Source organism: Gorilla gorilla, chromosome 2 (assembly GCF_029281585.2).
Source record: "Gorilla gorilla gorilla isolate KB3781 chromosome 2, NHGRI_mGorGor1-v2.1_pri, whole genome shotgun sequence".
Classification (NCBI taxonomy): domain Eukaryota; kingdom Metazoa; phylum Chordata; class Mammalia; order Primates; family Hominidae; genus Gorilla; species Gorilla gorilla.
In genome coordinates, this window is record NC_086017.1 from 108,627,613 (window position 1) to 108,655,212 (window position 27,600).

The window sequence follows — 27,600 nt, forward strand, 5'->3', positions numbered from 1 at the left end:
GCTCCTCCTCGGGGTGGGGCGGGCCGCGCCGGGCGAGGGCGGGAGGAGGAGCAGCTGCAGCGGCGTGAGGAGCTGCCGCGCGAGGAGCGCGTCGCGTCCGCACTTCTCCTGCCCGAGAGAGACTGAGCCGCGCTGGCAGCTCGCGTCGAGTCGGTCTGCCCTCGCCGCATCCCGCGGCGCCCGGTCGGGCTCCGGGCACCAGGCAACACCTAGGCCGTTCCCTTCAGATAGCCCCGGGCCAGCGGCCCCCTTGGGAAATGTCCAGCGGCCGGAGAAGGGGCAGCGCCCCCTGGCACAGCTTCTCCCGGTTCTTCGCTCCCCGAAGTCCTTCCCGGGACAAGGAAGAGGAAGAGGAGGAGAGGCCGGGGACGAGCCCGCCTCCAGCTCCAGGCCGGTCCGCTGCCAGGTGGGAGTCGCGGAGGGGGTCGCGGGGGGGCCCTGCACATATTCGCGGGATGAAGGCTCCCGGCCTGACCGCCGGCAGCGGGCCGCTCTTGGGCCAGGCTGCAGTTCGCTCGCCACTTTCTGTTCTCCTTCCTCCATTGCTAAAGTTTCCTCCTCCTTGCCGCGTTCCCGTGCCGCACTACTAGCCTCTCCTCTGCAGGTTAAATCGGGGTGAAGTTCTTGCCTGGCAGCCGGACGCATATCCCCCGATCCCCGCCTGGCTCCCCGCTCTTCCTTTCCCACTTTCCCCTGCCCGGACGTGATTGGGTTCCCGTTCCACACACGCTCTACTCTCCAAGTTCTGTGGCAAAAGCGATTTCCCCGGCGTCCCGCCTGCAGTAATGGGAAACACTTGTGAGCCGAGCGGAGCCGTCGGCCAGGGGAATTGGGGACGCGATCCCAGCACCACTTGTGTGGGAGGAGATCGGGGCAAAAGTGGAAAAGGTAAAGCTTTGGGGCGTCACCCCCTCAGCTGGTATTTTTGCCATCTTATTTAAATTTTCTCAAAATGATTTTTAAAAGGAATTGTGATAATGCGTTCCCAAGATTTTCACCAAAATGGACTGGACATGTAAATGACGCCACCCTTCTTTATTTCTCATCTCTCCTAGAAACATCTGCCTCAAGTTCCCAAACAGATTCTGGAAATCAGGTTTCCAGCTGTCTTGGTTTCAGTAATCAAAATGTACCCTTTCTCTGTAATATTTTTATCTTTCCTTCACTTTCCCATGTTCAAAAATCAAAAAATTTTAGACATGCCTCATTTAAATGCCTGTTTCTGAGTCTTTTCATCCCCCCGAAGAAAGAGGGGTTAAGTAAAATGCAGCTCGCTTTCTTAAACTTATGAGAGGCTTACACTGTCTTCTCCCGAGATTGCACTAGAATGACCATTGTCATTGGAAGGACACACTCCAGAAAACCGTGTTTACTTCGGACTCAAGATTTCCTGGTGGGCTTAAAAAAAAATGGATAGGAAACAGAACTGAGAGTGAGCCAGTTCCATTAGTATTCAGATTTTGTGATGTGATTTTAGTTGTTTGTGTGTTCCTCGGTTTCCCCGCTTGTGAAACATTTTCATTATGACCGTCTGTTAATAACATGCCACATGTTTCCAAGAAAGCTCCTACGATAATTGAGTGGTTATTCTCCTGGGACGTTTCAGCTATTATTGCTCTGACTGTTGAGAGTTTAAAATTCAAAGTTACACAGTAGTTAAAAATAGTTTTGAAGTCTGACAGATCTCATCCAGGGTGTCAGCTAGTTCTGTTGGTGTGGGCAGACAGCCTGTGGTGCCTGCCACCGCCGTAACAACACTAACAGTCTTGAATAATATGAACGCAGTGTGCAAGGAAATCCCAAGTAGGCGCAGCAAAGTTGGGAACTTGAGAGTCAGTGTTAGAAAGGAGTAAGCAGGTCAAATTCAGGCTCATGTCAGTAACTGCCTGAAATCCTACTTGCCTCTCTGCCCTATTTTGGCTTTTTAAGGCACTTCTCAATTCTAATTTCTTTACTGACTGGAGCTGACCCCTCCAGCAACTAGTTCCTTGTTCACCTACCACTTCTCTATTCTCATCATCTCCAGATTGGCACAAATTGTGGCTTTTCAACGATGAAGATTTTAATTGTGCTTCTATCAACGCTAATTTTGTTCTCATCTTTTTTGGAACTTGCCAGATGTTAGGGGGATAGCAGATGACCCTTTATGTGGGTGTTTTACTGTTTTAAATGAGCTTAAATCTTTCATTTCAAGGGCATAAACAAACACAAAGCCTTTATTGAAAGTTTAATAAAACAAATGGAACCGCTTTATAGTACTGAATGTCCCAGTAACACAACACCCTGATGTTAACAAGATTGGAAACAGAATTGCAATTTGTCACTGTGATCTTATTTCAAAATGAAAGAGTATTTTGGCTATTTCTCTTTGTGGGCATAAAAACTTTTGTCATTATGAGAGCTGGGTATACCTTCTGTAGTGGTGATTTTAGATGAAGAGGAGTCAGTGCAACAGACGAACGGGGTTGGGTGGTAAGAACATAAAGAGTGAGAAAAAGGGTTCTTTCTCTAGGAGCTATAAGAAGCTGGGAAGACTGCTTGAAAACATTAACATGAATCCCTATCATATGTCTGGGCACTTTACAGTTTACAAAGTACTTTAAATAATATTATTAAATATGACCTTTAACCAAACCTATATTATCAATATCCCCATCTTACTGTAAAAAGAAGGGTTAAGGAAACTTACTGAAAGTTACGTAACTACTTTTCAGTCAGAGAACATGTATCAGATGTGCCTACAACTCTGAACATATAATAAAGATTATTGTCTGCATCCTGGCTTTTCGATGTACTTGAAATGAAATGCATTCTCTAAAACCTGTGTTTTGAAGTCTCCTTTTTGCATCCCAGTGTTGATTTGCATGAATTTTTAAATGTAATGTACAAATATAAAACAAGACATAAGTTCCTTAAGAACAGAATTCCTTAACAGTTTCTTAAGTACAAAATTAAAAAATAAACTAAAACATAATCATGAGACCCGTAAAAGTCGAATTTACAACATCCTGAAACTGTTTTTTTGCCTGCCCACAAAATGCGTACTGGGACAAACACCAGGTCTTTGGGGAGCTGCCATGCCTTGATACAGGTCTTCCAATATTTTACTGTTTTGAACCATAGGAAAATCTTTGTTTTTATGGTGTGCTGTGATTTATACGGGCTTCAGTTGGTGAGAACACTTCATTATGTATTCTTTCTTTGTTACAATTAAAGAAGGCCTATTAGCATCAACACTATTGTATATCCCAACTTAGGCGTAGGCACTCAAATTGCTTGATTGTACTTATATTAGGTGGTTGACCATTTCCAGGAAATGCTTATATTAATTTATTTTAGATGATATAAGAAGGAAAACTGCAATTGAAGTTTTCATAGGAAACTCAAAAACTCCCAGAGTTCTGTGGATCCCAGTTTGAGAATCACTGGTGCAGTGTTAAGCCCAGTTTATAAGCATACAAGGAATGGACTCATTAGAAGTGATAGGGGAGACCAGGAAGTGCTTCCTGGTAGGGATGATTTTAACTGGGTCTTCAAGGAATTGGTGATGTTTCTATACAAAGAGAACTTAGGAAGAGAGAGAATAGGGAACAGGTATTCCAGGAAAAGGTATTCCAGACTGAGCAAAGGCCTGCAAGGGGTTTATGATCTGTTAGGGGCTATATACATTAATGGGACAGAGTGAAAGGAGCAGTAAGAAATTTAGGTTGGAACTGGGTTATAAAGGTCTCTAGACAAAATGTTTGGCTCTAGATTTAAGGCTCAGAGAATTTTTGCAAAAGCCTGTTATACAGATATTGCTGAAATATGAAACTTGGAGGAATTCCTGCCTTACTTTATCTGCTTCAAGAAATGATTGCTCAACTTTGTTTCTTGGCTGTGTCATGCATGATGGACCTGTTTAAAATGAGTTCTGTGCAATGTTTGTAACTGTGAAGAGAGATGGTAAGGTGAGAACAGTATTTATCAAGGGCTGACTGTGCACTTACTTCTGGGCTGGGTACTTTTACTTGCAACGTATCATGTAAATCTCACACTCAGCGTGAAAGGTTGGTCCACTTATTACGATCTGACAATTGAAGAAACTGAGTTTGGGAGAGTGCTCAGTGATGGATGCTATGGGCGTTTTGAATGGAACAATTCTTTGAACTGGACTCTTTTGTCCTTTGCAAGATGTTTGGTATCCATGATTACACACACTAATTGCCAGTAGCATCCTCTGGTCATTGGGATAACTGAAAATTCCTCCACCCACGTTGGTGGGAGGGAGAGTGATACCATTCCCAGTGGAGAGTGATTACCCTAAATCGTGAGAGGAGGTGAGAAGTGACATTTGAACTTAGGTCTCTCTAATGGACTCTAAAGCTCTGGTTCCTTTTTTGACACCATCCTGTCCACCACCCTTCTGAACTCTGCTCCTTCAAAACATATTTGAATATATGAGGCAATTGGATTGTTCCTTACTTTGTTCTAGAATGGGTGACACTGTGGCCCATTTCAGATATATTCCTTTTGGCTGTTACTTTGACCAAAGATAGTGTCATTGATGGAAAGAAGGTGAGACAGGATTGCTAGGCCCAAGGTCAGGGGCTGTGTCTTCATCTTTGTGTCCCCTTAGTTCAGGTGAGGAGTGACTCTGTTTGTTGATTGGAGCATTAAAACACTTGTTAGTAACATTCAGCTAGGGGTGGTACCCTCCCCAACCTTCAAGTAGGCACTTAGAAACACAAGGGAGGTTGTTTTTGCTTGTCACTGGCTGGGAATGTTGAATGGGTGGGGCCAGGCTGCTAATGAGCTGTGGTGTAGGAGGTACTCTGTACTGTCAGAAATGTCAATAGTACTTCTGATGACCAGCATGGGAGAGCTATTGGCCTTCAGGTTAAACTACCAGTGTTGACAACAGCATCAGTTATGTGAGGAAAGGAAGCTTTGTTTTCTAAATTGTCATGATGATTGCATTTTTATTGATTTGAAGCACTAAAAATAATTGGTAACTAGTTAGTTGGATAGGAGATACCTGTGTCACATCAGCAGTTCATGCCTTCAGTAGTGAAGATGATGAGAGAATTCCAGAAGTCTTTAGGGGTGTGTATTTTGTGAGAATCTTGTCCCCCTCTGCTCCTCTAGGTTAATTCAAAGCAAAAGCTTACTCTTGGCAGCAGAGTCAAAATATAGCCTGTTGTAGGGTATCAAAATTCCACCTTTTCCAAGTGATTTCCATCTCTTGGGTTCAATAAGGTGTCTACCAGATGGCTAATTTGGGAATTCTATTTTTTGCTGTGAACATTCCTTGGAAATGGACTCAATTGTATGCTCTGAAAGTGTTAAAGTTGCAAGGGTACCACAAATTGACCTGCAGTAAGTTTATATAATCAGAACTTCTAACTTTATTGACAGTTATAACATTTTTAAGTTTTTTTACTCATCACAGCGGAAAATATGTAAAAAGGGTAATAGCAAGTTTAGTAAAATAAGAGAAAATATTCCCTCAAGACAAAATATTTTCTATCCGAAGTTCTGATGAAATATACCAAAGTCCAGATATAAGAAACGTTAGTTACCAATTATTAAATAAAATGATAGCAACAAACTGTAGGTGGTTGTAAAATTAAGGAAAATAATCTAGGCTATATGCTGAAAAGAAGGAATCAGCATGAAGTAAAAGTTAAGGAGGTAATACCTACTTTGAGTCTGTTCAATCCATAAGTTAGAGTGGCTGCTTTGTGTCCCATATGGTGCAAAGCAATGTGGATATAACCATAAATGAATGACCAAATATGCCTTCATAGAATTCACACATTAATGGAGGAGATAAAAGTGTACATCTCTGTTCTTAATATGAACTCATTATAAACCAAACATGTCTTTGGAGTGTGTGACTTGTTTCGTTCAGAGCATACTTAATGTTTCACGAATGTCATACGTTGTATGAGAACTTTAACTGGGCTTTCAAAATATGTTCTCACATTATTAACTTTTCTCCGAGCATGGTTTGGTTAGCTTCCTTTGCCAAGCCAGCATAGTGGGGGAAACATGATAGTAACTGCACCATCAAGGTGAATGGAAATGCTGCCCCTTGGTTCCTCTTGCTTTTCTCCTTGACCCTTCAGGCTTTGCAAGTCCTGGATAGAGGCAGAAAAGTGCATCCCTTTGGGAATCAACATTCCAAAAAAGTGGCAGTGCTTTTTTTTTGATGGAAAGAAGTTGAGACAGGATTGCTAGACCCAAGGTCAGGGGCTTTGTCTTCATCTTTGTGTCCCCTTAGTTCAGGTGAGGAGTGACTGTTGATTGGAGCATTAAAGGACTTATTAGTAACATTCAGCTAGGGGTGGTACCCTCCCCAACCTTCAAGTAGGCACTTAGAAACACCAGGAAGGTTGATGCTGTTAGAGAACAAATCGAAGTTTTTCAACTAGTAATAAGTCATTCTTAGTGTTTATTTGGCAGTTGTACGTGGCCAAGTAATAGTACAACTCCATCCAGCAGGACTGTCCCTGAATGTTTTACTTACTCCCAGGAGTTTTTAATTGGAAGTATGCTAAAGCACTGAAACAAGAACTTAACTAAGTATGCGTTTGTTTTCTTTTTTCCTAATCAATTAATGATGACAAAAACAAACTAACCTTTATTAAGGCCCTACCCTTTATTAAGGGTACCCTTAATACCCTTTATTAAGCCCTGAGCTTGGAACTTTAAAAATATCAATTCGCTTAATCCTCAGAGCAAACGTATCTTTACTCCCTTTTACAATATATAATTTAAGGCTTCAAGAGGTTCAGTAGGTAATCAGAAGTCTCACAATATTGGTAGTAGAGTCAAGAGTCAAGTTTTCCTTCCTGAATTCAAAGCCTACAGCATTATGTGACGGCTTCCTCCGCTTAACTTGGGAAGACTCGTAAAAGAAGGCTGCCCTTAGAAAATGGTTTGGAATGGAAATAAAAGACAATGGCATGCAGCTGGACATCTGCCCAGATGGACTGGGTCAGAGCTATGGACAATCAAGAATTATACTCCTGAGAGTTGGGAGAGGAAAATAAATGCATACATTAATGCAGTTTATAGATTTATATTTAAATACAAAGAAAGGGTCAGTCTCCTTCAAAAGAGAGTTTCAGATGGAAACTATAGCAAGATACCATATTCTACCTATTTGATAAGCAAAACTCCAGTTTGATGTGGGGAAGCTGGAACTCTTATACACTACTAGTGGGAGTGTAAATTGATACACCACTTTGGAGAGAAATTTGGTAGGACCTATCAATATTGCAGATTCACATACTCAACATTTCTGATTTCAGGGAATTCCACTGAACATGTACAGTTTGCAAATAGGCCAAAAGTTGCCTATAGAAATTAGTCATTGCAGCATTGTTTTAATAGCAAAAGATGAAAAATAGAGTAGAATGCCATTCAATTGTGGACTAACTGATAAATCATAGTACATCCATATAGTGAAATATGATGTATCTACCAAAAAGAATAGGAAAGCTTTTTATGTACTGTTAAGGAAATATCTCCAAGATACATTAAGTTAAAAAAAAAAAAAGCCGGGCTTGGTGGCTCATGCCTGTAATCCCAGCACTTTGGGAGGCCGAGGCGGGTGGATCACCTGATGTCAGGCATTTGAGACCAGCCTGACCAACATAGTGAAATCCCATCTCTACTAAAATACAAAAAAAATTAGCCGGGTGTGGTGGTGCTTGCCTGTAATCCCAGCTACTCCAGAGGCTGAGGCAGGAGAATCGCTTGAACCTGGGAGGCAGAGGTTGCAGTGAGCCAAGATCGTACCATTGTGCTCCAGCCGGGGCAATAAGAGTGAAACTCCATCTCAAAAAAACAAACAAACAAACAAAAACAAACAAACAAACAAAAAAAACTTAAGCTACAACTAATTGTGTATAGTATGCCCCATTTGTATATACAAAAGAAGGGGATATGAAATAAATCTGTCACTAGTGTTGCATAACTTATTTTGGGGGTATGGGGAACTGAGTGAAGGGATGAGAGGCAGGAGAAAGACTGTCTTACGCCTTTGTACACTTAAAAATTATGTGAATTACCTATTTCATAAAGTAAGAAAAAGATTGGATTAAAATGTGGTGAATACCTGTGGCTAAAAGAAGGAAAAAAAAAAGAAAACAAGAGAATGTAGGATCCTGAGTTGGCAAAAATCCTCCAGAGAGAATGCACTACATTAACTTATTCAAATGAGAAAAGTTTCAGTTAAGGATATAAATAAATAGAAGTAGTTTTTGTAATGCAGAGTAATTTGATATTTTGACACTTTGTACAAGTAGGAGTGAGACTTTTCTATATTATTAATCTCTAATGTGAAACTGGGTGGAGTTGACACTTGCAGCCACAAATATATCAACATAACTCATTTTTATGTGCTCACCTGTCACCCACCTTGACCTCTCCAGTATGACCCAGGACAGGTTATTAACCTCAGAGTCTTTAGTGATAAATCAAGGGAGTTGGTTTTCATCTCTAAGGTCTCTCTCAGCTTTAGCGTACCAGCCAAAACTCCATGGGCTATTAAGTGTGTACAAAATTGATGTGCCTTGTAAATTAGAAAGATTTATATTTTATTGGAAAAGTCACATATGAAAATGCTTTGGTTAATTCTTCCATGTGATCCTAACATTTTGGTTATTTGATTTGAAAGCTTCACCTGTGTTTAAAAAGAATTAATTTAGTGTCGCTGTGTCAAGCACCAGTCTAGGTCCTGGGAATCCAGCAGTTAACAAGGTGCAGCATTGTCTTTGCCTCAAAGCATGCATGCAGTTTTGTGGGGAAGGCAGACATTGCCCAAATCTTTCTTCTCTCTTGAAATAAGTACCAAGGTAACAAGTAGGGGACTGTAGGAGCATTTAACAGATGTGAGCCCATTTTTGAGGCTCTCAGAGGAAACTTTAATTTTTTTTCAATCTCATTTAAGCTGTTTCTCCTGGAACATGTGTCTAAGTAATGTTTTTCTGTTCTTGGTTTATAAACTTTGGACAATATATATTGACTTCTGGTTATGGTAGATGAGCACTCAGCTATTTTATACCCTTCCACATCTCATTACTCATCCAGCCAAAATAATCATTATAATTGGAAGATTAAATAAACCTGTAGATTTCTATGAATATTTAGCTGTTGTTTTCTGCTAAGCCAAGTGCTGTACTGTGGTTACTTTCTTTGTGTGATATTTTGTTTTTCATGGAGTAAATTACCTTGTTTTTCATTTGCTTATTGCTGCTACTTCTAGGATGCACAAATACATTTATAAAACCACTTTCAGTGCTTTTTTCTACATCATTAAATCACATCTACCAGTTTACCCCATGAATTCCAAGACCTTTCTCTTGATCTCTGTGTCTTCCTGTAATTTGTATCATCTAGTAGTTCCCAAGCTTGCTGTATTGATCTCTCTACTACTCAGCCCTATGTAAGACCACCTATTTTTGGACTTCACGTATTCCTCTTTCTTGGTTAACTCCCCCTTTTGTTGGCATATATCTAACAAGAAAGGGTACATGTTAGATAATTTTTTTTTGTCTTTGCACTTCTGAAAATATATTTTTCTACTCTAGTAAATGATAGTTTGGGTATAAATTTATAGACTCAAAATTACTTGCACTCAGATTTCTGAAGACATTTCTCTATTAGTCTTCTCTTTAATTCTGGATTGTTGAGAAATCTGAGGCTAGTACGATTTCTGGACCTATTTTTGTGATTCATTTTTTCTTTGTGAATTTTGAAATCTCTCTTCAGTGTAGACTCTACAAATGCACAGTAATGTATCTTGCACAGTGCCTTTTAAATTCATTTTGCTGGACAGTTGGCAGGCTCTTTCACTTGAGAGGCTTATGTCTTAACAATTTAGAATGGAGAGTTTGGCTCAAGCTCCCTCTGTGTGGTCTGTGCTTTCTATACTTTTATTCTTGGTATTCCAGAGTCTGGAGGCTTCTCTTTTTAAAAATTGCTAGGCTCCTGCCAAATGTTATAATTTGGGGATGTGAGTTCACTAAGAAATCAACTGACAAGAGGCTGATTAATAGGAGAAATGACATCGAAATTTATTAGCATGCAGGGGGAAAAATTGATTACCAAATATCCCAGTAGGGTACAGATGCTTATATACCCCACCTCTTAAGAGAGAGGGAAGTGGATGATTTTAGGGGAATAGTAAATGATTTTTATGGGAACTCATTGGGCTTGAAGAACATAACAAAGGCCTGGGACAAAGTCTGTTGGGCCCACAGAACAGACAGTGGTTTATGACAAAAGTCTGTTGAGATGTTATGACAGACTTCAGTCTTTCTTCTTGTAATATGATTCAGTTAATGAAAACTAGGGAAGGGACTAGAGGTAATTGTTTTTTTCTTTGATGGGTCCAAACTTTAAGCAGATAAGAGAACTTCAGAGAACAGAACTTCATTCTGTGCTTTGGGAGAGACAGAGGATCAAAGACAAAAGACGAAGGTGGGATTCAGAGAGACCTTGAGGCTGCTCAGTTCAGCATGTCAAAGTGCCATATTTTGGGGTATGGGATTCTGAGTTTTTATCTATTCTTTTTTGTAAAAGAATTATTGATACATAATTATTGTACTGTTTATGAAGTGAGTGTATGATATTTTGTTACATTCATGCAATGTGTAATGATCAAATCAGGGTTTTTAGTATATCACTTCAGCTTAGCACTTAGAGTAGGGGGGGATTACCGTTAACAATAGTATACTTTAAAATAGCTAGAAGATAACATTTGAAATGTTCCCAACACAAAGAAACGATAAAAGTTTTATTTATTCTAAATTATATTTCTTCCTGTTTTTCTCTCCTTCAAAAATCTCATCTGTCCTGAATGCTGTTATTCTTCGTCTTTTTTTTTTTAACCTGGTAGCTTATTTCCTCTTATTAATTGCTTTACCATCATTTCCATGGGACAGAGTTAAACATGTGTTCACCTATATGCTTTTGCTAGAAATAGCTAGAAAATCTTTGCAATTATCATTGTTGCCAAACTTTTTAATTCTTTGAGTATAAATTGAACTCCATAACCTAACCTCTCAATGATGGCTATGAGGAAATAATTGCTTGCTCATTGATAGGAAGAATCGATATTGTGAAAATGGCCATACTGACCAAAGTAATTTATAGATTCAATGCTATTGCTATCAAGCTACCATTGACTTTCTTCACAGAATTAGAAAAAAACTACTTTAAATTTCATATGGAACCAAAAAAAAAGAGCCCATATAGCCAAGACAATCCTAAGGAAAAAGAACAAAGCTGGAGGTATCATGCTACCTGACTTCAAACCATATTAGAAGGCTACAGTAACCAAAACAGCATGGTACTGGCACCAAAGCAGATACATAGACCAATGGAACAGAACAGAGGCCTCATAAATAATGCCACACATCTACAACCATCTGATCATTCACAAACCTGACAAAAACAAGCAATGGGGAAAGGATTCCCTATTTAATAAATGGTTTTGGGAAAACTGGCTAGCCATATGCAGAAAACTGAAACTGGACCCCTTCCTTACACTGTGTACAAAAATTAACTAAAGATGGATTAAAGACTTAAATGTAAGACCTAAAACCATAAAAACCCTAGAAGAAAACCTAAGCAATACCATTCAGGACATAGACATGGACAAAGACTTCCTGACTAAAACACCAAAAGCAACGGCAACAAAAGCCAAAATTGACAAATGGGATCTAATTAAACTAAAGAGCTTCTGCACAGCAAAAGAAACTATCATCAGAGTGAACAGGCAACCTACAGGATGGGAGAAATTTTTGCAATCTATCCATCTGACAATGGGCTAATATCCAGAATCTACAAAGAACTCAAACAAATTTACAAGAAAAAAAAACCCCTTCAAAAAGTGCACGAAGGATATGAAGAGACACTTCTCAAAAGAAGACATTTATGCGGCCAACAAGCATACGAAAAAAAGCTCATCATCACTGTCATTAGAGAAATGCAAATCAAAACCACAATGAGATACCATCTCACATGTTAGAATGGCGATCATTAAAACATCAGGAAACAAGAGATACTGGAGAGGATGTGGAGAAATAGGAATGCTTTTACAATGTTGGTGGGAGTGTAAATTAGGTTAACCATCGTGGAAGACAGTGTGGCAATTCCTCAAGGACCTAGAACTGGAAATACCATTTGACCCAGCAATCCCATTACTGGGTATATACCCAAAGGATTATAAATCATTCTACTATAAAGACACATGCACACGTATGTTTATTGCAGCACTGTACACAATAGCAAAGACTTGGAACCAACCCAAATGCCCATCAATGATAGACTGGATAAAGAAAATGTGGCACATATACACTGTGGAATACTATACAGCCATAAAAAAGATGAGTTCATGTTCTTTGCAGGGACATGAATGAAGCTAGAAACCATCATTCTCAGCAAACTATCACAAGAACAGAAAACCAAACACCACGTGTTCTTACTCGTAAGTGGGAGTTGAACAGTGAGAACACATGGACACAGGGAGGGGAACATCACACACTAGGTTGTCGGGTTGTCGGGGGGTGTCTAGGGGAGGGATAGCATTAGGAGAAATACCTAATGTAGATGACAGGTTGATGGGTGCAGCAAACTACCATGGCACATGTACACCTATGTAACAAACCTGCATGTTCTGGACATGTATCCCAGAACTTAAAAGTATAATAATAAAAAAAATTGCTAAAAGATTATAAAACAGAGGTTTTTCGCTGTCATAGTCTGTGTTCTGTGCTATGAAGGAATACCTGAGGGTGGGTAGTTTATAAAGAAAAGGGATTTATTTGCCTCAGGATTCTGATGGCTAGAATGTTAAGATTGGGCATCTGCATCTGATGAGGGTGTCAAGCTGCTTCCAGTCATGGTGGAAGGTACAGGAATCACTTGGGAAGAAAGGAAACAAGGGGTCAGGATGTGCCAGGTTCTTTTTAACAGCCAGTTTTCCTGGAACTAACAGAGTGAAAAATCACTCACCACCACTCCAGGGAGGGCATTAATCTATTCCTAAGGGATTCACCCCCATGACCCAAACACCTCCTATTGGGCCCCACCTCCAACACTGGGGGTTGAATTTCAACATGAACTTTGGAGGGGACAGACATCCAAACCATAGCACTTGCATACTTATAAAATCAGATATGCTTTATAAGTGCTGATTTCACGTAAGCTGTTGGCACAAAAATATAACCCATTGTAATAGGCAGAATTCCAAGATGGACCCTAGTACAGTTATAGAAAACAGTTAAGGAAAAATATTTTCTGTGTTCTTTATGACAAACAATACAAATGGCAATGTCAGAAGTGACATGAAAATGGTATTTGGGTGGTCTCACCAATATTTGTTTTATGTAATTTTTAGAAGATATATTAGAAATTTTTACCTTTCATATTAAAATGTATACAAAAGTGGTGTCTACCTCAGTGGCAGATCATAAATTTCTTGTAACTACTATGCTTCTTATGACAAAGAATGAAATGTTTTGAATTTGATGTTTTAATAACTGGGGACAAATTAGGTGAGATGTAAACTCTCTTGCCTTTTATTGTCTTGTCAAAGCACAAAGGAGCATTCACAGGATGGAAGGTTGGCATTGTGCTTTTTATCAGTAAAAGCTGAAAATGTGAGCTGTAATAATGGTGTTTCATTGTTCTAAGTAGGCAAATAAAAAATTTTTGGCAATGTTGCATATATTATGATGCAAAGGAATTAACATTAGGCAATATTTGCAGTATTCGTATTTTGTTATTTAATTGCTTGCATTTTTTGCACTCACTTGTTTTTGCTTTCTTTTTCATCAACTATGCTACTTTGTATTTTTTCTCTTTTTGATAGTAATATTTGCTTTTACAAAACAGGTATAAAATTATAAGAGGATGAAAAAGCAAAAGCACACTCATAACCCTACCCACTCAGAAACATATATCATTCTTTCAAATGATTCCCTATGGGTGTGTCTAAATACATCTTCATGTCTAAATATTTTTATAAAAGTAAAAGTTCTTCTTCAAGAGTTTGGAACTTGAATTTTTTTTCACTTAACAATAGTGCTCTAACATTTCTGACAATAATGCGTATATTTATATGTTGTAAAAATAATTTAAAATATAATTATTAGAACTTAGTCGTGTCATCACTTTTCAGAATCTTGTTTGCATGTCTAAGTGTGTCTCTACTTACATAGGGTTGTATTCTAATGGGGAGGGCAGAAAATATATAGATTAATATATAATATGCTTTGAAGTAAAAATAAAATGAGGAGGGACTCACCATAATGGAAGTGGTGAGTCTAGGTAGAGTGGATATGAAAGGTGTCTCTATTGGGTAGCATTTGAGCAAAGACCCAGATGATATCCGGGAGTTGGGCATGAGCAAGTCTGAGGAAAGAACTTTCTGGGCAGAAGGAACATTCACTTAGAAGGTCCTGGGGCACAATCATGTGGCACAGATGCCAGTGTGGACAGAGACACAGAATTAGAGGAGGAGTGGGTGTTAGTAACATGGTGTTAGTTCATAGTAAGGAGTTGAAATGATGAGTTTACTTTTGGAAAGTATCACTGGGCATGTGTTTATATGTGTGTGTAAATGTGTTTTTATATTCACACATATATTATCTGTTTATCTGTGTCTGGAAAAATTTACAGAGGAGGAAGGATTTCAGTTGGGGGGGAGGTCAGCCAAGGTCAGATTCTGGGGAGCTCTGCGAGGGCACAGTCTTGGGTCTCCAGTGTGCTGTCCTCAGGACAATTTGTTGAATGATATGTGAATGAATGCTCCATTTTAGAAAGCAGCTAAAATACTGTTGTGAGTTCACATCACAGCGAGGGATTCAGGGTATTGAATCTTGGGGGGTGAGTCAGACATTCAGAATCTGAAGGTTATGAGGTGGACGGAGAACTTGGGGAGAATGGAACAGTCATTCACAACACATGTACCGTAGACAGCTCAGGCACACCTCAGACGTACTGAGATTCTCACTCTGCAGCCTGTGATTTAACTGTAATTATGGGTCTTATTTTGGGGGCGTGAGTTGGGGAACAGGAAATAAGTCAGCCTCAAGGTAGATACATAAATTATAGGAGAGGACTGACATTATAGAGAAAAGGAGTGTCAGAAGTCTCAGACTGTGAAGCAACAGAGCCTCATAATCATGCCTACCTTTCCTCTCTCCTCCTGATTTTTCTCTAGAGTTTTGAAATCATTCAACTGCCAGATGTTTGGGCTAAAATACATACTGTTTGAGTGCCTTAAAATTGCAGCTTTTAGTTACCTTTTAATTTGAAGCCCAGAAATAGCGCCATAACCACCTGTTTTATATTCCGTTAATAGCCATTAAAAAAAATACAAGTACCACTCTACTGCTGGCAGACACCATTTGTGAATGGACAGTTTTCCAGATGGTGGTTTGGAAATCATTGGTGTGGAACTCTATCTTTTTCCCCATAGCATTGGACCTGCTGGATGGGACTCCAGGCCAGTGCACAAAAGTCAATTTAATCCATAATGTATCTGCAGTATAGCTTTGAGCAAAGAAAATTATAGAACTTGTCACGTGAGGCTGTGTTTCTAAGAAAAATATCCCAAGGGTAATGTAGGTCCCATGGCTTGAGCAGACCCTTTGGGAGGGTGTGAGGATGAAGTCCTTGCTGTATTTAAGGACCTAAAGGAGGGCTGAGAGGTGGAATCTGAGGGAATAGAGGGCAGGCCCAGAGCGAGCCTCAGTAATTTTGAAATAAGGGACGGTAGCTGCCTCTTTGTTATAATGCCCTCATACTAGTTTTGATCTAAGTTGGTTTCTTGGCCATAGTCTTTCTCATCTTTTACCAGAAAAGCCTCAAGGTTGGTCTACCTGTTTTTTTTCCCACTCATTCTTCTGTTGTAGAACACAGCAATGTGGGATTTTAGATCTGACAAAGATCTCCTATCAGCTTGTCTGAACCTTTTTAATTTACATAGTTGTAAAATCAGATCCAAAAACGTTCATTTTGACTGAAGTGCATTTTGTCCTCAAGGTGCTGTCTCTGAAACAGACAAAAGTTCATTCTGAGTTGTTGCAAAGCATTTTACTACTTACGACAGTGGGAGAGGGAGTGGATAGGTAAAGATCTCATCTTGTTCTGCATTATTTTTCATTTAGTCCAAGGGAAAGTCTCACCTGGAAGAGTGGGGTATTATTTGATCACATTTTAAGGGAAGGATAGATTCTGGCTACTTTTAGGACTTCATCACAGGAGTTGGGTCAGGTGGGCTCTGTGGTGAGGAGGAACATGCCAGGAAGGAAAGGCCTAATGAAGCTGAGGTAGAAGGGGTGGTGCTGGTGAGTGGACCAGGCTTCTGGAACCAGCAAGTTTTACAGTAGTTGGGGAAGGTAAAATAATGGGGAGATTTGCCCTGATTCTTTTTCCCTGTTCTCAACAGTATTGCTGATTCTTCTACTGTAGACCACAGCTCATGTAGTAGAAGTGAAAATCTCAAGTGGGAGGATAATTTCAGGCGGCATCAGTTTTGAGCGGGGTTGGAAACAAAGGAGAGAAGGTAAATCGGCTCTGGAAGTGGAGAAATGTCCCTGTGGACAGAGGGTTGGGGTGTGCTGTTTAGATGTAAGGGCATTCCCAAATTAGGGAATACTTTATGTTAAGTGACCTCATATTTGGGGGTACTCTGAATTGCTGCCAGTGATGGCATTAGCAGCAAAGATCGCTTCCTCTCTCGAAATGGCAAGAATTCATAGACTCTGGCATCCATAGAGAAGTAGGCAAGCCTCTAGAAGACGCTTATGGAAGCTGTATCAAGTCTTTACCATTTCCAGATTTTCCTGATGCAGTCACAGTTATGTATGAAAGAAAGGCATAGGAGGAGGAGGTGCCCAACAGGTGCATTACAGGAGGGGAGGAGAGCTTTACTCTCCCTTACTGTGCCTCACCCCTCTCCACTGAGTGTACCCTTTGTTTCTGTGAGTCTGTCCTGTGGCCATCCAAGAAGGTGCTTTCTTACCTCATGAGAAATTGACTCTGAAAGAGGCCCAGAAGCTTCCCTTGTGCTCCAGTCTGTGGTATGGACTGAAAAAAGGGGATTTTTTCCTTCCAGGTCCCACCCTGTACTTTCAGTGCTGTATGTGCTCATTAGGGCAACACCTCTTTTCTGGATCGAGAAGCTTTGCTGAACGGCAGTGTTGGAAAATGGGTAGTGTTTTCTAAATAATTGTTACCTAATCTTTAGCCACACTTAACATCTTTAAATAATAAGTGGAGATTCTCCTGGTCAGATTTTTTTCTTCCCTCTACAGCTATCAGTTGTTGATGTCAGCTAAAGATAGAGAGGCTCTCAGACCATTGTTTATCAAGAATGGGGTCAGAGGGCCACCTGCATTAGAACAATCTGGGGTAAAGGGTGATTTGTAGCTCAAAATATAGATTCCTGGGCCCCGTTCCAATTGGATTCCTTGACAGTCAGGCCCAGAAATCTGTTTGTGAAACATAGATGCCTCAGGTGATTCTGATGCATATAGACATGAGTTCTGAAAGAATGAGGGCAAGGACCTTGTCTGCTTTGTACATTGTGCAACCCCCAGCACCAAGAACGGTGCCTGAAACGTGTGCACTGCTAGTTTGTTGAGTGGGTGAGTGAGTTCTTGGGCCCAGTTTTCCACTGCTTATCTGCTATTGGTTAGGGAATCTTGTTATAATTTAATTTCAAGAAAACAATATCTCTTAAGTGACAGGTTAGGAGCTCTCCTTTATGTAAATTATTTGAAATTTAGAAGGTTAAACTGATCCTTATTTTTCATTGCCTATGAAAAATATTTTGTCTGGCACAGAGTCACACAAAGGCTAAATGGCTGTATGTTGGATTCGTTTTCAGCCATGGTCCAAATAAAGTTGCTTGAAAAATGAGGAGCTTTTATGTTACATTGACCTTCATATTTGAGCTATTTTGAAAGATTGATTCTTAAAGTTCTGTTAGCTAAGATGAGGCTATTTAGAAATGTAAGGTGGTTTTATTTGTGCATACATGTGATTTTGAATTCTGCTCTTCACCCCCTGCCATGAATAAAATGTGTGCTTTCTAAAAATATTCCTAATTGAAATACCCTGGGTCCCAAAGGGGGTTAAATTATGAGCAAACAATAGGAACAGATTGTGGTCTCTCATGAAGCTTGAGGTGAACATGGTTCTCTTTCCTTGGTATTTATTTTTTAAGAGACTGAAAATATCACCCCAAGCCTTTTGAGTCCTTTTTATTTTATTTTATTTTATTTTTTTTATTTTATATTTGTACTAAGCAAACATCTGAGTATTCACTGTTTTTGAGTATATGTAGCTACTGTGTTCTCATTTTTAAATGTTTTATTTTTAAATCAACTGAAAATGACCTTGTTCTTGTTGAGTAATTTTTTCCCACCAGCTCCACTCCCTACTTAATGGTTTAGAGAAGTATGTTGTAGGATAGGAATGGCTGGCATATTCTTTCAAGAGACTTATATGCTACCTCCTTAAGAAAAAAAGACTGATGTTATAATTATATTGTTCCCAATGTAACAGTGTTTTCTGATGAAGGTAAGCAGGCGCAAATGGAAATATGGTTATAGATTTTTTTTTTTTTGAGACAGGGTCTCACTCTATCACCCAGGTGGAGTACAGTGGTGTCCTGAATAGGTGGGACTACAAACACGCACCACCATGCCCAGCTGTTTTTTTTTTTTTTTTTTTTTTTTTGTCAAGACAAGATTGCCATGTTGCCCAGTCTGGTCTCGAACTCTTAATCTTAAGCCATCTGCCTGCCTTGGCCTCCCAAAGTATTGGGATTACAGGCCACACCGCACCTGGCCTGGTTATAGATTGTTTTTTAAAATTTGTCTAACAAATACTATTTGAGTGCGTTCGTGGTGCCAGGCGGGGTGCCAGGCTCTGGGATCTTCTGAATTAATAAGTTTATATTCTCGTTGGGAAGATGGACAACTAGCTGTTAATGATAAAGAGTGGCAAATATGTGGGAGGTATTGCTGCATGCAGTGAGAGCACAAAAAATACAAGTAAAACCAGAACTAAGCTGTAAAGGATTTAGAGTTGATTAGGGTGGGGAAGGATGTTGCAAGCAGCAGAATAAAGTGATTTGTAGGAGTGTAAACTTTCGTGTATTCTAGTAATGTCAAGTGGTTCTGGGTAACAGTTGTATCAGGAGCTAGGGCATGAATAATGTTATCCATGCTAAGAATGTTTCATGTAGAAAAGTGTTGAAATTTTAATAAAAGGAATGATTTTTATCAGTCAACCAAAATTTTAAAATATGTTGTTTGCATTAAAACTCAACACATTTTAAAATTTTGGTTTAGCAATAAGAATCATGCAACTTAAAGGATGTAAGTGAGAATTTTAAGAAATATCAAGTAATATTTCTTTTGGTGATTTTAACTTAAATTCTTCCATTGTTTGCTCAGTACTTAATGTGCTGATTTACTGCTGTGTTTTTCTGGAATTTGTGTGTGTGTTTGTAGTTTGTATTTGGAAGTAATTACAGCTATTTGAAAAGACTGAGTTCTGCCATAATCTCATGAACTTAGCTGTATTTTCTGGAGAGCTTTTATATTAGAAAAGAAACTTACCGTTTTCATTTACAGTCTTAGGCAGTATGTTTATAGAAAACCCTGTAAACACACCAAATAAAGCAGAATTTCAGCAATCTTGAAGCATGAACTAGGAGACTAAAATTAGATGTTGTATGTTTAAGTAGTTTTTAGGTAGATCATTCAAAATAGATTGTAGTTAGAGAATTCACTTGTCAAGGTCAGCATTATTCTTAATTATACCCCAAATCTTTATAACATGATCTTTTTACATGTATTTGCCAGTTTGTTTTTGTTAATTTGAGCTTAAATAGACCAAAATCAATTCACGTTTACTTTAAAAAAAACTGAATTGTAAACAGCCTTTTGGCAAAAGATAAAGACTAGTAAAATAGAAAAAAAGAGATAAGAATTTATTCACTTTTAAAGAAGCAATTATGAGAAATTCTTATTTTATACATTTGTACGGGTTACAATTCTGTATTGTACAATATTTTCTATTGTTTTATTCCTGATTTTGTTCCTGAATTGTCCCACAGAATTTTTTGTGTTTAACACACAGCTCATATATATATATATATATATATATATATATATATATTCTTTTTCTATTGACATTTAGAAGCTTTAAGGATCTGTTTAGCGGTATCTGGTCCATGTGTTTCTGCATGGAGTCTTGGACTTAATGACATTTTAATCCATTGTATTTTCCAGGTGTTCATGATTTATTTTTTGTTTCCATTTTTTGACCATGACCATTTGTTTCTTGGATACTGTGTGTAATAACGTAGACTTTTATGGATAGAAAATCTAAATGGCATAAATCATGTCCTCTCTTTCCATCCGATCCGCTTTGGGACGGCCTTTATTTGATCTAAGCTATTGATACTTCCTCCTCTCCGGGCCTTCCACCACCAGTGACCACTATTCGACATCTGGCCCACTCTCAGTCATCCTCCTGCTTATGCTTGTCCCCTCCTTGAAGACTTCCCACTGCATGTAGGACAAAGGTCAAATTTCGTAACGGGTCAGCCCTGGTCTTCATAGTCTGGTATTCACTAATTTTTGGTCTCAGTCTCATCCCTTGGAGGATTACCTCTGTCCTTCGCAAGCTCTGTGCTCCAGACTTATATTAAAAGCAAACAAATAAAACTTGGTTTTCAGAAAATGCCCGATTCTCTATTACCACCTGCTTTTGCACCTCCTCTGAGGGTACTTTACTGAGTAGGCAGAATTGGTTGTTCCTTATTTCTTTTATGCTTCATAGCATTTTGTTCATTTAGCAGTTATAACTCTTATGAAACTGTATTGTTAAGGTTTATGTATTAGTCTCTCTAACTAGACTGAGTTTTGCAAAGAACCTGACGTGCTCATTTTTATATCCTTAAGGCTAAGCAGAATCCTTGGCATATGGTAGAGAGTCAATCATCTTTAGAGTGAAGCTACTTAATTTGTCTAGTATTATGAAAGTATGAAAACAGGATAATGTTTGAACAGAGATATAAATATTTAGATCTGGAAGCTGGACGTAGTGACTCATGCCTGTAATCCCAGCACTTTGAAAGGCCAAGGTTAGAGGATCACTTAAGGCCAGGAGTTCAAGACCAGCCTGGGCAACATAGTTGAGACCCCCATCTCTACAAAAAATGAAACAACTGGGCATGGTAGCATGCACCTGTAGTCCTAGATACTCAGGAGGGTGAGCCAGGAGGATTGCTTGAGCCCAAGAGGCTGCAGTGAGCTATGATTGCACCACTGCACTCCAGCCTGGGCAACAGAACAAGACCATCTCTAAAAAAGAAAAAAAAAATCTTAAATGTGTCTTGGGAAAGTAGTTTATAATGACATCCCAAAAGGCATCTGAGGAGGTATTCCAGACTAAAGACAGTTAGAAGTAACTATTTGGGAAATCAGATTTTAAGGTGCCATCTGGAACACGTTTGGGGCTAGATAAACCTACATCTATTTTTGAGTATTCCCAGAATTCACTAGATGGACCTATATGTTTATAGTGATTTGCTGAATAGAAATGCATTCTGTTCCAAATAACACCCAGCATGGGCATTAAAAAAAGATCTGGCTATGGGGAACCTTCACATAAATAATATCTTAGAGTGCTAGCACTTGCCAGTGTTATGAAAGTAATACACAGGTGCTCTTCTGTTCAGATATATCATTACTGTGATGTTGATTATCTGTGTAAGAAAATATGAGGCACAATGAGTTCACACAAATATCTGAAGACTAGATGAACATTTTTGAATGCATTTTTTGAATTTAGAGATTCAAATCAATATATCCTTGGTATAACATGGTGTATCAATCTGTGAGCATTGCAGATAAAGGACCTTTCAGTTTGAGTTTAAATACAGAAAACTTATAGTTTCGTAATTTTCTTTTAATTTCAAAAGAAACTGTGGTTTTTATTTTTCAGTGTTGAAAATGAGCCCATGAGCACAAGTCAGAAAAAGGAAAATGTACTTTCATCAGAAGCAGTAAAGGTATAGTTTTAAATTAATATTATTTTATATCAAAGCAAATATCTTAAATTGCTGTTAATTCTTTTAGATTCTGTCATCTTATTTTACATTTCAAAAAGAACACTGTATAATTACTTTTTGTGGAAATCCAGCCCAGCTTTGTCAGCCACTTGCATCAGGAGGTGGGACGGGAGTCTGGACAGGTGGGGAAAGGCTCTGAGAAGGGAGTATACAGAGTGGTGTTCTTGGCTTTGCCACTAACCCAACTGTGTGATGTTCAGCTGAGGCATTTAACTTCTTCGTGTCTTTGTTTGCTAATCTGTAAGTCAGATCACATGACCTCCATGGTCTCTTTTTCCTAGGAAGTTCTGGGATTTATGAGTTTTCTGAAATGTTGCAAAGCAATAGTGCTTTTGGAGGGTAGAAGTTAATAATCTGTTTCTACATATCATTGCTCTGTGTTAGGTGTGTTTGGTTAGCTTGCATGTCATTCTTGGCTTCTCTAAGAGGACAAGCACAAAAAGTAGATAAGCTACACACCTACATAGGGGATTCTCCATGAGTAGTTGAAAATCCTTGAAAATCACTAAACCTTTTGATCTCTCTTTTTATTCATAAGCGGTTTTCTAGAAATTTGATGTTTCCAGTTTCTAGGTATGTGATCACGTTTTGGTAGCTATCCCACAATCATGGCTTTTGGTCCCAGTTGCTTTCTTTTCACATGATTTGTGACAGTCAAGGAGAAAATTTGAACCTTCTGGGGATTTCAGAATAAATTAGCTTGGTCAGTAGAAAGACTGAAAAGTTATTTCAATTCTTCATTACTGATATGGGCACTTTTTAATATTTTTAAAAACTATATAATGCCCAAGTACATTACACATTATAAAGACAAAGTTGTTTTAATTCTTTATTTCTGCCTTCTCCATTATAATAAAAAAAATACTTATTGAAAGGAAAAAATGAAGATCACCTTGCTTTCCTTTCTTCACTCCTTTGTGAATCTGGCTACTAAATCCTCCTTCTGGTGGTTTTTTCATGTATCTCACTTAACTTCTCTTCTGCAATCAGTTGTTACCCAGCCTGCTGGTTTACCATTGTATGGGCTCTATAGCTGCTGCTGATTTTTCAGTTTTTACATGCCTTGAGTTGCCCTACTCAAGACTTTTACTTCTAATGCTATAAATGAAACTTGCCCTTGTGTTGTTTCATAGGAAGGCTGTTACTTCTGAGATCTCAAACTTCCAAGTTTCTTTGGTTATCAGCTTTTGTCATTCCATCTCTTAATCCCTTGTTGCCTCTGTACTCACCCTTTACCAAACCTTCCTGCTTTCCTTGCTCCCTTTTCTTCTCTTAGTCTCTGCTTCTTTCCCCATTTAGCCTATACCTGCTGGTTTATTTTAGCTATATTTTCACCTAAATAAATCTTCAGTCTCCAAACTTGGATAAATTCAGCCTCTTATTTCCAGTAGTGCTGTTTTCCACCTGCAGAGGCTCTGAAAGTTACATCTTTGTGGATTCAGTAAATATATTTGGCAAATAGAATAGCTGGGCCTCTATGCTAACAATCTTTTCCATCCATTCTTAACATCTAATTTTGAGTGCCGAGGATAATTTCATTTTGGCGTCTAAGCCCCTAAGTAAATATCATGCAGTCATGAAACTGTTTCTCTTGTGATTTGAAGCCTATGAGTTTACTTATATACAGAAACTGCAGTTATCCCGTAAAAGAAAGGATACCGTGGCACTTTTTCTGGGGTATCCTGTGCATTTTGGCTCATGTAACTTTTTAAAAAACCTTCTGGAACCTACTGGTAGGATTTCTTCAACCTAGCCCCACAGACCCAGTTGTTCAGGGACTGTTGCTACCAGGCATCATAACAAATATGTATTTTGGTAATGTAACATAAATTTTATAATGCTTTCTGTGATAAGATAAAAAATGTGCAGCATTTCCCAGTTGATCAGAACCATAACAGATTTATGTAAACATAACCTTATATAGTCTTCTTTTTGTGTTTGACCTTGAGATACCCAATGATGATGTCAAAGATTGTTGGTTGGAAGACAAGTTTGAACTACAAAAATTAACTGTATTTTTAAACAATTAGAGATTATATTTTATATTAACTTTGGACATCATTAAATTTTTGATTCTTAAAATACCACTTACATGCTACACAAATTTTGCTATTTTACTAACATCGGCGGCTACTTCTAACATTTACATCTATTTTTCTACTGGAAAATGTATTTTATGTTAATAAGGTTTTTATATCTAGCTGGAGATGCTTCCGGAAATTTAGTCCACATTTGATCATTGTCTTGTAGCCTTAAACTCTTGCTTCATTCACATCTACTTTGTGTTATGCCCTGCTCTCTTCTACCTATGTCAGATGAATATTTATCCCTTTCTCCCTTGAAAGGCTAAATTCCCTCAAGCCCCCATCTTGACTACAACATGTGCAGTGGTATTGGTGTCCTTACTTTACTGCCTTTCCTTGGCCCTTGCCTTGACTACTGCTATCCCTCCATCTTCACTGGCTTCTGATTTGCATCAGGTCTCTGTGTTTCTCTTTAAATATATAAAATTAAAAACAATGTTTTTGTTTTATTTTTGTGAATCTGGTTTCCTTTCCTTTTGGTCTGTTCTACGTTACTCCTGCCTTTTACCTCAAAATTCCTTGTGAAAGTCTGTCTTAAGCATTGTTCAGTTCTTAATGCTTTCTGCTCGGACTCCTGTTTCTCTTTTAGTTCCCTCTGACATGGGAAGCCTGGTACTGTGTCTGGCGCACGTGTCATGGATGCTCAGTATGTAGTCGCTGATTGAATGAAAGCTATTCCATGAAACCAGTTACATTCATGTTCACCAGTGACCTTTTGCTGACCACATTCAGTAACCTTTCCCTAGTTCTCATTCTATTTAACCAGTTGAAACACTTTTTTTTCAAGTCTTTCTCTCCTTTTTAGAAATGTTCTTTGGTTTATCTTTGCTTCTGTGATATTGTCCTTTCTTGGTCCCATCCCTACCTCTGGCTACTTCCTTCAGTTTCCATCACTGATTTCTTTTGGCTAAATACTTTTTCATGAAGATGTTTCTCAAAATCTTCAGTTCTCCTCAGTGTCAGTCCTCTGAAGTAATATTTTCCAATCCTTTGGTTCATCTTTTGGCTCCTGTGTCTTTACGTGACATCCATCTAGAGCTCCTGACTTGATTATCAGTGTTCCAGACACTTCCCTGTGGATGTTCCTTTGATCTCAAATTCAGTTTCTCCAAAAGCCTTAATATCTTCGGAGATGTTTTTTCAGTTTTTTTGTTTTTATTTTTTCTTGGGAGTGTTAGTGGTGGAAAGTAGGGAGGATTGTCTTACTGTTTGGGTGAAGGAAGAGCCCTTGGGCTCAACTTCTCTATTTGAAGATTTTCAAGCAAACTCTTAGTTTTAATCCCATGTCTGACACTGCCTTAAGTGGTTCCTAGTGTCTTCAAATCCTAAGTCATTTCAGATTGCCTATGGGATGATTGTTAGGTTCAGAGTCCCTTTTTGCAGTCACTTAGGTAGAAGCTTTCTCTGCCTCTGTCTGCTTTTGCCTTCTGAAATCTCTTGCCTGCTATATTCAGCTGTTTTTGCATTGCTATAAAAAATACCTGAGACTGGGTAATTTATAAAGAAAAGAGGTTTCATTGGCTTACAGTTCTGCAGGCTTTACATAAAGCATGGCACCAACATCTGCTCGGCTTTGGTGGAAATCGTAGCGGAAGGCAAAGAAGGAGCAGACATGTCACATAGCAGGAGCAGGAGCAAGAGAGAGGGGAAAGCTGCCACACACTTCTAAACAACCAGATCTCACGAGAACTCACTCACTATTGCAAGGACACCACAAAGCCATCCATGAGGGTTCTGCCCACATGATCCAGACACCTCCCACCAGGCCCCACCTCCAACATCAGGGATTATATTTCAGTGTGAGGGGACAAACATCCAAACTGTGTCACCAGTTATATCTGTTCTCTTCCTGTCTTTGTACTTATAACTAAAAACAACAACAACAAAAATACCCTTTTGCTGTCATTTTAGAGTATTTTGTTCAAAAGGAAAAAATCAATGTGTATATTCTATCCACAGTGTTAAACAGAATTTGTATCCCTTTGTAGGTAGTTGAAAAAAGTGAATCTCAAATTAAGTCACTTGACACAACTCCCACTGATAATGAACAGAGGCAAGAGAATTCAGAGGCAGTTATGTACCATGATTCTTCCTATTCGTGTACTGAATTTTTAAGCTATATTCATAAACTTCATTTATCAAAAAGAAATCCTATTAAAACATAAAAATAACAATGGCAGTAAGTCTTTTTCCAGAAATGAACCATGAGCTAAATAAGATTATTATATCTGGACCGCAGGTTATAGATTCTCCAACCCAGGCCTCAATACATCAATGATTATTATGCATATTCTCCATAGCTTGGCATCTGCCTTATATAAAATCTACCACTGGTCCCATTTTAGAAATGCTGCTCATGACTAATCATACAACTTTGTTGAAGGATTTAGCATCTTTTAAGAGGAAGTATTTGGTGTATGCCTGTGATATTCTTGTAAATAAAATGAAATTAATAAGTATCAACTTACTGCATATCAATATCAGATATTTATGACACATAACCGTTATTTCTAATAAGTAAATCACTTATTACAAAGAACCACATTTTTTGTTGCCACTGTTTAATAATTGACATGTAGAAATGGAAGAATTGTAGCTCAAGACTATTTCACTGAGGAAGGATGATCACTAATTGTTCTTTACATTAATGCCCGTATTCAGAATACAGAATTATGTAGTAAGATGAATATTTTAAATATTTGCATCTGTTCATATTTTGATTTTATGTAGCTCCTCTTTCCTTATTAGGTTTTCAACTCTTTCTCAGTGAGAGTAAAATGGTAGTCAAATTTAAATGTGTTAAATGTTGTCTTGGTTAGAGGGAAATTAATTACTGAACCAATTTTTAAAATATGTATGGCTTTAGTGTATGCTTGCTGTCTTTGTTTGTTTGTTGTTGTTTTTTTGAGACGGAGTCTCGCTCTGTCACCCAGGCTGGAGTGAGTGCAGTGGTGCGATCTCGGCTCACTGAAACCTTTACCTCCTGGGTTCAAGCGATTCTCCTGCCTCACCCTCCCGAGTAGCTGGGACTACAGGCACGTGCCACCACTCTCGGCTAATTTTTTGTATTTTTAGTAGAGACAAGGTTTCACCGTGTTAGCCAGGATGGTCTCGATCTTCTGTCCTCGTGATCCGCCTGCCTCAGCCTCCCAAAGTGCTGGGATTGCAGGCATGAGCCACTGCACCCAGCCTGTTTGTTTTCTAACAGACAGGTCTTGCTATGTCTGTCTGGCCGCAAACTCCTGGGCTCAGGCAATTCGCTCACCTCAGTCTCCTGAGTAGCTGGGACTACAGACAGGCATACACCATTGCTCCTGGTGCATACTGTCTTTTTTTCTCAGCAATGCAAATAGTTGC

General features: G+C 38.8%; 1 protein-coding gene across 2 annotated transcripts in view; it reads left to right on the plus strand.

Annotated features, from left to right (window-relative positions):
- Nucleotides 1-17: 17 nt before the first annotated feature.
- The window catches only part of CRYBG3 (crystallin beta-gamma domain containing 3), a 127,340-nt gene continuing 99,757 nt past the window's right edge, over nucleotides 18-27,600 (plus strand). The window contains exons 1-2 of one of the 2 annotated variants that reach the window (XM_031009300.3): nucleotides 18-406; nucleotides 22,033-22,099. In XM_031009300.3, the coding sequence (XP_030865160.3) occupies nucleotides 258-406; nucleotides 22,033-22,099 (216 nt within the window). In that variant the 5' untranslated portion in view covers nucleotides 18-257. The remainder of the gene's footprint in view (nucleotides 407-22,032; nucleotides 22,100-27,600) is intronic. The other variant, XM_055383470.2, reaches the window with a different exon arrangement.